This window comes from Strix uralensis, chromosome 13 (genome assembly GCF_047716275.1).
Source record: "Strix uralensis isolate ZFMK-TIS-50842 chromosome 13, bStrUra1, whole genome shotgun sequence".
NCBI classification, from domain to species: domain Eukaryota; kingdom Metazoa; phylum Chordata; class Aves; order Strigiformes; family Strigidae; genus Strix; species Strix uralensis.
Window position 1 is genome coordinate 10,005,001 of NC_133984.1, and position 12,722 is coordinate 10,017,722.

At 39.5% G+C, this 12,722-nt stretch overlaps 1 protein-coding gene across 2 annotated transcripts in view; it reads right to left on the reverse strand.

Moving 5' to 3' along the window:
* WDR44 (WD repeat domain 44) overlaps nucleotides 1-12,011 on the reverse strand; it is a 26,833-nt gene extending 14,822 nt beyond the window's left edge. For both annotated transcript variants that reach the window (XR_012630684.1, XM_074882456.1), the window contains exons 1-5: nucleotides 11,854-12,011; nucleotides 5,149-5,182; nucleotides 1,889-1,963; nucleotides 773-1,403; nucleotides 16-146 (exon numbers count right to left, since the gene is read on the reverse strand). Coding sequence is in view for 1 of the 2 variants with exons in the window: in XM_074882456.1 (XP_074738557.1) it covers nucleotides 16-146; nucleotides 773-1,403; nucleotides 1,889-1,963; nucleotides 5,149-5,182; nucleotides 11,854-11,930 (948 nt within the window). In the remaining variant the exon portion in view is untranslated. The remainder of the gene's footprint in view (nucleotides 1-15; nucleotides 147-772; nucleotides 1,404-1,888; nucleotides 1,964-5,148; nucleotides 5,183-11,853) is intronic.
* Nucleotides 12,012-12,722: the final 711 nt, after the last annotated feature.

Sequence of the window (12,722 nt, forward strand, 5' to 3'; positions counted from 1 at the left end):
ACTCTTTCCTTATACCTGTGCAGTGACTATTTTATCTCCACTGGTTGCACTCGCCAAATCCAAAGAAGGCTGAGAATCTTTGGGCATGCCCTCTGTCACTGTACTTGGAGTTAAAAGACCAGCAGCTGTGAAGTTCTCTCGAGAAACTGGAAAGAGATCCATATTAGAAAGAGCAGCATAACACTTCCCATAGATAGGCTACAGATTGTTAGAATCCTATCATCATAGCTACACTCCTGAACACCCTGACAAGTTTGATTTTTTTTTTAAACATCAACTGCCACCAAATCTGCCTTATCAATTATATATTTCATACATAGTTGGAGGCACAGGCACGATTTCACGCCTAGTCCTCTTAAGCTTTATTAAGAATTTTTTTTTTAGTCATTTCCCTAGTAACCCGGGATTACTCATTTTCATGAGATCTCAGTCTACATCTTGACTTGTATTTCTATGCAAATACAGATTGCACATATTTTATTTGAAGTGTGTAACTTTTTTTAGTTTTTGTATTGATGAGGCAACTTCTCCTTGCTACAGAAGTAGCTATTTTGGTAGGAAGTGTTAGTTTACAAGAAAGTCTATGAATTAGGAACACTTGTAATGCAGAAGCGTATTTCTCCACTGTAAGTAGCCAAGATGTTGAAGAATTTTTTTCCCCTCATTTACATGTCAACTAAACTAAAAATCACAAGATTTAATGATTCTTCACTCAAAACACAAAAATAGTAACCATATAGATAACTAAACCCATCTAAAATAGAATACTTGCCTTCTAAAACAGGTTTTTGCACTTCGAAATCCAGTTCGCTCTTCTTCTTCCGAGGTGGTGGAGCTGGCCGTGCAGGTGGTGGTGGTCTCGGAGGAGGAACATTTGTTGGAGGTGGTGGCCGTGCTGGGACAGGCTTCTTGGTGCTAGCAACTATATCAGGTTCTACAGTAAGCTGCCTTGGTGGTTTTGCTGGAGGCATTTCTTCTGTTGCAGAAAGGTCTTTGGTAGATAAATCTGAAGCCACTTGTTCTAAAGTATTTGCCTCTTTCTTGTCTGTTATGTCCTCATTTTTTGACATTTCTTCTTGTGCTTCAGTTTCATCCATTTTATGGTCAGTTGCATTTGTTACTTTTGTTAGTTTATGAGTTTCCTGTTGCTCAGAAGTAAACAAAAGCTTCCCTGACTCCGATTCAGTGTCCTTACACACACTCTGATACACCGGTTCTCTAGAGTCTTCTTGTAATGATATTTTAGTAGCTAATACTTCTGGAATACTACTAATGATACCTGCTCCAGAAATCCAAGCATTTGCATCTGAAGCTGGAACAGTCAGTTCTTTTTCTCTAGAGGCTAAAGAATCATCATCCAGTTGTTGTGCCTTCTGGCTTTCTTCTATAATACTGTCAATAATCTAAAAAACAAACCCAAAACCATTCTACTGTTAAATAGCAGGCATTCCTAGGGTACACTTACCAGTCAATCTGTACCACACCCACAAGAACTCTTCTACTGAAAGAGTCACTTTGTATACAAAATATATTTTGTTTAAAAATTCTGGACCTAGGTGCAGAAATAGACATAACTGAAAAATAAACCAAAGTGACTAATTTCCACTCTTCTTTAATACACTTTGAGAGGAAGTAAGGAAACAAAAGCTGTTCACTCTTCAGAGTTCTCATGCACTGCTAAATATGATCCTAAATCGTATAAATAATTCAACACTGGTAAATCCTAAATATGTTTTTGGAACACTTAGTTATTTACCCTTTAGATGGACACTCTTACTAACATTAACAACAGATTCTAACCTATGCTAGTTTCAGGATGAAGACTGATTATTAAATTATTTAATATTTCTAGTGTGATGCTAGAAGTGCAAAGCAGTAGTTAACTAACCTCTTTGGAATCATCTTGTTTCATTTCTTGTACAAAGGTTTCATTTCCAGCTTTGTGTAGCTTGCTATCCATATCCTATGGAAAAAAGATGGTAGATACTATAAGAGATGATGGTAGTAAGTCCTTGAGTCAGATGATCTAATAAAAACATAACTACAATAAATTAAATAGCATAAAGGACAAGAATTCTGCTACATTTTCAGACATTCCTGCTGTCAGATAGATGTTTAAACAGTCACGCACAGTACGCATGAAGAGTATTTCACACCACCATAGAGAGAGAAAGCCTGCACACTACTGAACAAAAAAGACAGTTATCTTTAACAGGTTTCAACCTCAGCTAAAATAAAATTGAAGGCAGCATGAAGTTCAGAGAAATACAAACATTTAATAATCTGCAGCAAGGAAAAGCCATATTAAAATATTTTGTTCTTTGTCAGGTTGTGGGAAAGGATGCAAGAACTGTTTTATCACTACATATAACAAAGCTTTTTAGAAATTTCCAGGTTAAGTCAGGCAGATCTATCAAGTGGTCACAAATATGCCTTTGAGTTTCTGACACAGAATCTTACATTTTAGAATTATGTCTAGTGCAAATTGTCTATTTTTGCTACCAGTTATCTTCATGCAGACCCTTCAAAAATCTAAATAAACTGCATCAGAACAAACTGACTGGATTGAAACAAAAACCAAGAACATTTTCAGAACATTTGGATGAAAGACTGCATGAATATTCAAAGCTGAGTATACTATTTATTCTTTATATATGTATAATCAACACTACCAGGATATTATACTAATGATGTGAAATCAGCTTGCAATTTAAGACTTATATTTTTAAGATGTGCAAACAGCCTCGTGCCAAAATAATGTAGTAAATCTTTTTAATAGTTTTAAGTCCTATTTAATAAAAAAAAAATTACACTCAGGATAGGCAGCCATAGGAATAGTAGAATTAGATGACACTTTGGGCATGTTAGGTATGGATATTCTATATGAAGTCTTAAAACAGGACTGAAAATATTCTAGTTGTGAGTGAATATAGTCATCAATTCCTGAAAAAAACCTCAGGTTCAGAAAAGCCAGTAGTTTAATCCATGGAAGGATACTGCTTTAACCTCAGTTAGTATGGTCTATTTGGAACTTCATCATATGCCTTCTGCTTTCCATGAAGTATTGATCACATTGCCTATAAGTATATATATTAGCAATATCTGAAGGGGAATCTGATAGAATCCTTGAGGTTGGGACTTGTGGAGATCCTGCAGTCCTCAAAGCAGAGCCAACTAGAACAGGCTGCTCAGATATGTCAGTCAGGTTTTGACTATATCCAAGGATGGAGACTGCACATCATCTCTGTGCAACTTGTTCCACTGACCATCCTGCACATTCTATCTGGTGACCAAAGCTACAGATAAAAGCCTGTATCTGTCTCACAAAAGAAAACAACTCTTAATTAGCTTAAAGAATTGAGTTACCTAGATTAAAACATTAAGAAAAACCAAATACATCTCAACTGATTCCCCGAGTTGAGATACAGAACTGCTGTTCTACTCCTCCTTCCTGTCTACAGATACGAAACGTTCTTCTGTTGAGGTCAGCAGTCCCCAACTGTCTCCCCACAATGTTAAAGCCCCCAAAAGCTAGCTACCATTATAAACTATTTTTGTGAGGCTGTTAATCTAATTCAGATTATACAGCTCTGGATATGCACAAAATACCTAATCGCCATATTAATAGGTATTTTAGAAAACTTCATGTTTCTTTGGACTTTGACAAGACTTAGAGTGACTGTTTAGCATAAATATCTATGAAATTTCTCCTTAGACTTTTTTTAAACAGTCAAACAGAATCTTTAGAGCATACCAACATACTATAATATATTTGAAAAACACACACAACTCTCGTAGATATCCATTTTTGAGAGTTCTGACCTCAAGAAATGGCGTATCATGCAGAGACAGCTGCAATTATAGAAAAATTCTTCCTCCCTCTCGACTCCTCCTCCCTCCTTCCACAAAGCTTTTCTAATCTAAATGCAAGTTCTGCTTTGCTTTATCACTAAAATCTATCTTCAAGGGTATGATGACTTAAATACTTAAGTGTAATCAGTGTCTAGATAAGCCCATTATATTAATTTCTGATTTTGTTGACATTAAACTCACATGCCTGTTAAACTGTCCAAGACAAACTATACCATTAGTCACCCATTCACTGAACTGATATGGTATTAAGCAGAGAAGCAACCACTTTTTCCACCTTCAAAAACTTAACTTTGAACAAGTGACTTAGAAAGATACTTAAAAAAATAAAAAAAACCTACAAGCAACATACAGAACTTCAGAGTCAATAAATCAGTCAAGACAAGTTAGTTTTAAAGTTCATTGATTGCACTGAGTTTAGTCAGAATAATAGAGCAACATTTCTTGAAAGTCTTACACATGTAGTAATCATTAAAGTGACATTAAACAGAAGCCAAAATAGGTGATAAGTCTCTGTTCTGTAAGATATTGTAAGATATGGTATCAGTGTAAAAAGATTATCGATTCAGAGCAGAGTGCTGCTGACAAATCAGAAACACTATTTTCGCTATAGTTTCCCAACACTTTGCAGACAAGATGTCAAGCCTTCTTTACTCTATGTAAAAGCTTGCACAGGATCACCTTTGGCCCTTCTGAGACCAGGAAATAAGTGTTATTTGTACAAGGTTCCAACTCCTCACCCATTTAATGTGTGCCAGACTCAGCAGCACTGTCACTATGCACAGATGCAGCATACCAATTACCTGTGTGGGAAGTGGCAACGCTGTCTCATTAAGCTAAATATAGTGGTTTATATTCACATAACCTAGAGAGGAGGCTTTTGAAGTATAAACACTAAGATTTTTCTTATTTTGAAGACAAAAGAGAGCAAAGTCAACTATTTCATATAAATTGAGACCAAAAACCAAGCGCTGCAGAGACTTCCTTACTACTCACAAATCACTTGAAAGACTAGTCTAGTAATTAAGTAGAGCTCAATAAAATTCAACATATACATTTTAGAATAAAATTAGCTTCAAGACATGTTAACATACCTTAAATAAAAGTAAAATTGGAACTTCAAGACATGAGCACAACAATTGCTACCTACAATGAGGAAAGCCTATAATTTCCTGCCTGTGTAGATGTTAGGCTGCCCTAGCACATCTGCTTTAGGTAGAAATGCTCAACACTGTGTTCATCAACAAACATGTGATTGATTTTAAGAAAACAACTCACCTTTAATACATGGGATCCAACTTTTGTCGGAGATCTGTTAGAAAAAGAAGCAGACTTAGGTAGAGCTCAAAGAAAAAAAAAATGCCCTGACAGTAAGCTTCATATTGAACAGTCTATAGCAGAGTCTTCCTTTACAGTGAATGTATACTTGACACTTCAGACAAGCAACAAAGTGAATGCTTCTCATACCACTCCTTTATACATAAGGCTCCGAAGCTGTCCAAAGTGCCCAACTGTCTACAATACACAGATCCATGGCTTCTACGGTCCCTGAAATTTTCTCAGCAGAATCTTCTAGAAACCATATTTCTATCACCCTTTTCTAATAAACTAATGCTATTCCAAGTACACATTTAAAAACATTTTGCATTACAGAGAATTTAAAATTAGCATGTACAGGGAGCACAGAGTGGACAACGAAACCAAAACTCTCAGAAGGCAGAAGTACAAAAGCTCTAGTAGCTTGCAAATCAAGTGCCTGAACCCTAATCTGTAGAGTCAACACTATTGTAGCCATTCTGTCTGTCAGGCTCTCTAGTAAACATAAGGTCTCATTTCTATACATATACACACTATATTATACTATATTTCTCTCTGTATACTCATTTCCATGTATAAGTATTTACATTATAACATGAGGGAACTAGTTTTGCACTTTCCAAAATGCATACTCTGAAACAGTGAATTTGCATTAGCATCCAATCACACATAACCTCTCATTTCACTAATTACATGAAAGAATAAGGTATCTTAGGGGAATGGTATCAACTAATTACTTCTCTTCAGGTCACCACTCAATCCAATCAGTGAACAGTCAATTCTTACTATATCCTGAACTTACAGTTTCCACAAGGCTTTCAGAATTCTAGAAGATATTTAAATATTGAGTCACACTGCTTACTCTGACTACAGGATCTTACTTTTATATATACATATATAAAGAAGTTGAAAGGTTGGGCCAGGTGATCTTCCGAGGCCCCTTCCAACCTGGGCTGTTCTATGATTCTATTAGATTGTCAGTCACAAGCAGAGAGCAAGTTACAGATTACTTCCTCAAAAGTACTACCAAATGAACTACAACCTGGATTGTACAAGCACTCCAGCTGGCTACCAAGGTCAGTGACACCCCACAAATTTGAGTATCACCTTGTACCAAGCAATACAGACACATACAGAGATCTCAGTCTAATCTGCCCCTCCTGCCTCCAAAATGATGGTTTCAAGGGACAATACCTTCTGAAAACAAAACCTATTTCATTTCTAAGAATTTCAGTTCTTCTCTTTACTGTCTGAAAGTATTTAATCACAAAAAGAAAAGATCACATTTATAGAGCAGAGTTAAACAAGAAAGTACAGTGGATTGGTACATAAAGACTGTATCATCTGTAACTAATTTTAACACCTTAAACACTTAAGATGCACAATATCTGTAACAGTGTTTCAAGGCATAATCCTCCTAATAAGGTGCTAACCCCAATGTGCAAAAAAAAAGTGCAATCAGTAGTTTGACCTGAAAAGCAAACATGTTTTGTCTCTCAAAATATATTGCTGGGAAAGGCCACAGCCTGTGCTGAATTTCTGGCTACTGAAACATTTTCAGTTTCACTATAAACTCCTGGATTTCCTTAGAAATAGTGGCAGAAATGTGTGTAGTTCATTAAATCCACAAGATGATTTTAACAATGAAATGTATTTCTAATTACATCATTAATGCCTAGGCTTCAGCAAAGGTACAGTCCTATCGCAAAAGGCACTGCTTCAACTTTATAATCTAAATAAAATGGAAATCCCTCAACTGCAAATAGATACTTTAGTTTCCTTTTGTGACACTTCCCACCAATTAGCATGTGACTTCTGGTACCAGCAAATCATTCTTCCACTGGTAACACAAAATATGAGGTTCAAAAGACATTGCTACCCTTTCAAACTTCTTTAGCTAAGTAGTTTTGTGGAAAATCTGCACTCAAACTAAAACAGATGTTACTTCCCACTCTCATGCTTTACTCAAATACCTTGGGAAAAAGCTGCTCAAGTGATAAAGGTTACAGAGCTAGCAGGTGTAGAACATAATATAGTGCTGATCACTTGATACAGCACAAATACACATCTTATGTTAAGGTGAAGCTTTATCACTGAAATTACATGCTTTCAAAACACTGCAAAGCTTCCACAACCATTTGGCAATAACACCACTTTTAAATCAGTTTACAATATAGCCAAATAAGTTTAGTGGCTTGCCTGAGATTACTTGAACTCTGTGTTTATAAGGATCATCTCTCCCTTAGTTGTGATTATCTGCTGCTTATGTGGTATTACATTTATAAAGACAAAGTCAATCACAGAGTAAGTTTGGTAACTGAAGTCTCTTGTTCAACATTACTCTGGAATGGTCTTGCCTTCCCAACCTCGTGAAGTTACCAGCTTTCTCCACTTCCTAATTTTATTTTAAGGCCACTAGTTTTACGGATGCACTATATGAAATGCTTGCATTTTAAAAAAATATATATAGCAGCAAAAGTGTCTGAAAATATTTATACAAAGATCAATCTGATGATAAAATATTGATTTTGCTTTGAAAGTTCTGTAGCTTTACAGGGTTATCAGGCAGAACATGAAGACCAACATGAACCACAGAAAACATAAGGCAAAAAACTTAATTTTATAATCTAGTATGATTGTTTAGTAAATAGTGGGGTTTAAAAATTGATAACAATAGATCTTGTAGACTGCATTTCACATAAAATACTTCTAAGATAAGTTTTCTTAGATACCACTGTGACACCAGTTTAACAAGAGAGGGGTTCAATGTTATCTCCAAAGATTAAATAAAATTCAAAGAAAAATCCCATTTCACCTGCATAAACATAACCAGATGCCTGATTAATCTGCAAGTCAAATAAACTCATGAAGAATTTATTTTTGGTATTTATTCAGCTGTCAAATTCATAGACCAGACTACAGGAAGCTGCAATTCCCACTATTTCAAACTAAGTCCCATGTGAACTACGCTTTACATAAGTTTTGTGACAGAAAACAAAACATTTAGCTCTTCAAAAAAAACCAATTATGTGAATGACTGGCCTTGGTCAAATCCCAGAACCACCCTACCTGTCTTGCTGGGAGGATGTACATTGTTACAAAGCAGGTGTGCTAAGAGGCAGATGGAAAGAGGTTTAAGTGTAAATATAGCAGCAGTCCATGGTACAGAACGTACAGGTTCAACAATCAGCCTAGTAACTGTATTTACTGCTGCCCTTCTGTTTGCAGAGGCACAGGATGTTTTCTTCCCTCTAACCTATGGCTGGCCTAGAAGCTACAATTGTTCTTGCTGTTGCTCCCTGTGGCAGTCCACACCTTCAAAACCACAGGGCTTCATTACTGCAATGCACTGTTTGGGCTGCTCTCGGAAAGCGTTCGGGAACTTTGGCTAACTCAGAACACAGAAATTTGTCTGCAGTGCTGCAAGTCACTACAGCAACATAACTAACGTTTCACACTCCATCTGTTTGCTGCCAAGATCAGTTTTGCATGTTGGCTAAAATACACACGAATAAAAAAGTTGTACTAAGCGTGTCCCATGTGTCAACAGGGCACAACTTCACATTACCTAGCTTCTTACACAGAAGAAAACTAGTCTTCAGGAAAAGCATCAAACTAACTTCAAAAAGACAGGACTACTGCATTTAATTTAATTTAAGAATTTAAACTAAGGTACCAGAGGACATTTCTCATTACCTACATCTCTTGAATCCTGTGCCTTTTGTTTAGTTTCTTATAACAATTTTTAGGATACGAGTGCACTTGGAACAAACTTGCCCCTTACTGTTAGGTATATGATATTCAAACTATTAGGTTTGGCAGTTCTTTATTTCAAAGTGAGTGGATCACTTTTCTTATAAATAAAATATAAGAGGGTCTGTCACATGCCTGTGACCAAACGAGTGTGCCTTACTTCATATTTTCCTTCTCTCACAACTGACATCCTCCTTCATGGGACGGTTCATGCCTCAATTTCAGGGTGTTTTTCTAAACCTCTTCTGTGGTTATAGACTTTTGAAAGCAGAGTGACAGAGGTTAAATAAGGGCATCTTCTGTTACACTACTTCTCTCTCTCTCCACTCCTCTGGCTACACTGACCAGTCCACAAAGCCACCTAAACCTTTCTTCTAGGGCCTAGAAAAACATATAGAAAGAGACATTGTTTGACACTTACTTATCTAACAGATGGACATTCTCCACAGATCCCATCAAAAGTAAAATTACACGTAAAAGGCAAGATCTACAGCAGAAGTGAAGCATAAAGGCCTTGCCAGAGGGGATACAATAGTGTCCAAACATCTGGTTTAAACACACTTCACCTTACAGAAATCAGACCAGGAGAGCTAACTCAGTCCATTATCATCTGAAAAAAACATTTTGTAACAAGTTTTGTAATTTTTGCTAATTAATTCTTAAAGAGTACCAGTTATATATATACTTGAGGATGCAGATATGGTGCTTTCATTGAGAGGGGGGCTTAAGCATCAGTACCTAATGACTTAAGAGTAGGAATCCAACTTGAAAATGCCACTCCTGCACATCACAAGACAATTGATAAAACAAATAAATAACAAAGAAGTCAGTAAGTTTACATGAACAGTTGTCACCACTTTCAGTATTTCTGTATCAGCAGTTATTAAACTTCCCCACACGGGACTCGGGGCAGGGGGGAGGAAGCTACAAACCCCACATTTTTAATGAGGGCAAATATACCTACACCACTTTGCTAAAAACTGGCTGTAACATATGCTGCCAAAAAGGATTCCCAAGTGGTTTTGCTGATCATCAGAACACTGAATGCACAAGCAAATGCCTCAAACTGCAGAGGGCAATATGCACTTGTTTTCAGTTGCCCTTCCTCTCACAAGAAGGTTTTGATTTTTTTTTTTGTGGGTCCCAACTCAATGTCATTACACATACATGGGTCTCAAAACGACAATCTACAAGCCTGCTTCCAAGAAGTGTCCAATGTAAATGTGAAATGAGTTCTTAAGAAATCTCAAAGCTTATTTAGAGAAAATACTCTCCATATTGTTAGTACAGATTCAATAGCAGACTGAGTTACAGATTCAGTATCTGTATTGCAATCTAAGCCCTCTGAGATCACCTCAAGCTGACAGAATTCTATTGACTTGAGTCAATGATGCATCCTTATAGGTTGTGGAAGAGCAATATAAAAATGAAAAGCATCTTCCGTTCTAATTTCAAGTGAGTGACTTCATAATATCAAGCCCTGCTTATATACAGGTGGGGAAAACCTGCAGAGTCAGGATATACAGCATTACATGCATCAAATAAGAGGTAGGATGTAAAGTTGGGCCAGATTTAGTGGCTCACTTCTACCAAAAGGCCTGGCTCCCCCTTCCCGTCTATAGCTTCTAGCCACACAAATCCCATGCCTTCACCCTCTCCCACCCACAGCCTACCAGGTTCCAGCTGTTTTAACTTATTGAATAGTTCTTGCTGTTTCTAGTTTTCAGCTGTTTTCAATTACTTTGAGTTAAACCAACTCTTCTATGGAAGAGTTTCATGATCACTAGTGCATCACCAAACTAGAGCAAGGTAAGCAGTTGGAGCAAAACCTCATTTCAGCACAAGCGCCGTTAATTTACCTTACCACATTTTGCAGAACTGTATGCCAAGACGTGCTTTTCACCAGGCTACATAAAAAACTAAGTCCAGAAAAGCTTTGATACAGGATATGTGGGTGAGAACAGATCTAGTCTTTCCTTTGTTCTAGGCATCCAGTGACCACTGACACACAGATTAAAACAAGCCCTTAGTCAATTATTAAAGCTTCAAATGGATGGATCCCGCAATCCATATCTTATTGCTCTTTGAACAAGCCACATGAAACCTCATCCTGCAAGGTCAAATAATGGAGAGGTTTGGTCCAGACTACATGAAAAACAGAACTGATACAAGCCATAACGTGTTTATCACACATTACAGAAACAGATATTTACAATTTAAAAAGAGGGAGTGTATTTGGCTAACACCAACAACATAGTGACACAGTTAGTTTTGAGGTAACAGCACTAGAAATCTACATCATAAAATGCTGTTAAAACTTTGCAACACACTGGCTAAATACAAGAAGCATCAAAGCAACACCGTTAAAAACAAATGACAGAGCACACTAGAAGTTGTTTTACATGCAGCCTGTTGCTGAAGAAGCTCGCTCCCCTTCCTTTTCCTCAGAAAATCTGTTACTTTTATCATATTTCAGGGATCAGTTCTGTCAGTCCAGATCTCATCTCTGCACGTCTTTTTTAAAAACTACGTATTGCCTGCCCAAGGAAGGCAGATACGATCTCATCAAGATAATGGCTACTGCCATCCCCACAAGCCTTCGAAAGTACATCGAAAACTGCTCCATTTCTTCGCATCCTCCTGACTTTCAAGCTTGCCACTCGCTCAAGCAACCCACGGCCGAGCGCACCCCGCCTGTCCGCGGCCAGGACGGCCGAGCACCCCGCTCCCCGGGCGCAGAGCCCCGTGCTTTCGGGCGGGGGGACGCAGAGCCGGGGCAGACCCCCATTCCCTCCCCCCCAGGAGCTCCCCAAAGGCCGTCGCCTCCGGGAGCGGCCGCCTCCCCTCAGGGCCGCGCTGAGGGAGGGGAGGGCAGGGCAGGGCAGGGCAGGACAGGGCGGCGGACGGACTCACGGCGCGGGGGAGGCGCCCGCCAGGTGCACGTCCTCGGGCGCATCGTAGAACTCCTCGGTATCGCTGTCGGAGGCCATAACGGCGCCGGGCCGAGCCGCCGGCAGCGCAGCACAGGGCGGCCGCCGCCACCTCCGGGCGGGCAGGACGGGGCTGGCGGGAGGGCGGGCGGGGGCCGCGCGGCTCTCGCGAGAACAGCGCCGGCCCCGCCCCCTACCTGGCGGAAGTGAGAGCGGTGGGCGGGGCCCGGCGCGCGCACGGCGGCCGTGTGACGTCAGGGGGGCGGTGGCCTCGCCGTGTGATCCCGCTTGTGGCGCCACCTCGCGGAGCCGCCGCTGGCGCGCGCAGCGTGGTCTGTGGGGGGGCGACACGCGACAAAAAGGACATTGAATTACTCTACAAAATTACACTACAATTAGAATTACACTACAAAAAGGACATTGAATTACTCGAGCGTGTCCAGAGAAGGGCAACGAAGCTGGTGAAGGGTCTGGAGGACAGGTTTTATGAGGAGCGGCTGAGGGAACTGGGGTTGTTTAGTCTGGAGAAGAGGAGGCTGAGGGGAGACCTCATCACCCTCTACAGCTACCTGAAAGGAGGGTGCAGAGAGCTGGGGATGAGCCTCTTTAATCAAGTAATAAGTGATAGGACAAGGGGTAATGGCCTCAAGTTGCGCCAGGGAAGATTTAGACTGGATATCAGGAAGCATTTCTTTACAGAACAGGTTGTTAGGTGTTGGAATGGGCTGCCCAGGGCAGTGGTGGAGTCCCCATCCCTGGAGGGGTTTAAGAGACCCATTGACATAGTGCTTAGGGATATGGTGTAGTTGGGATCTGTCAGTGCTAGGTTAACGGTTGGACTAGATGATCTTC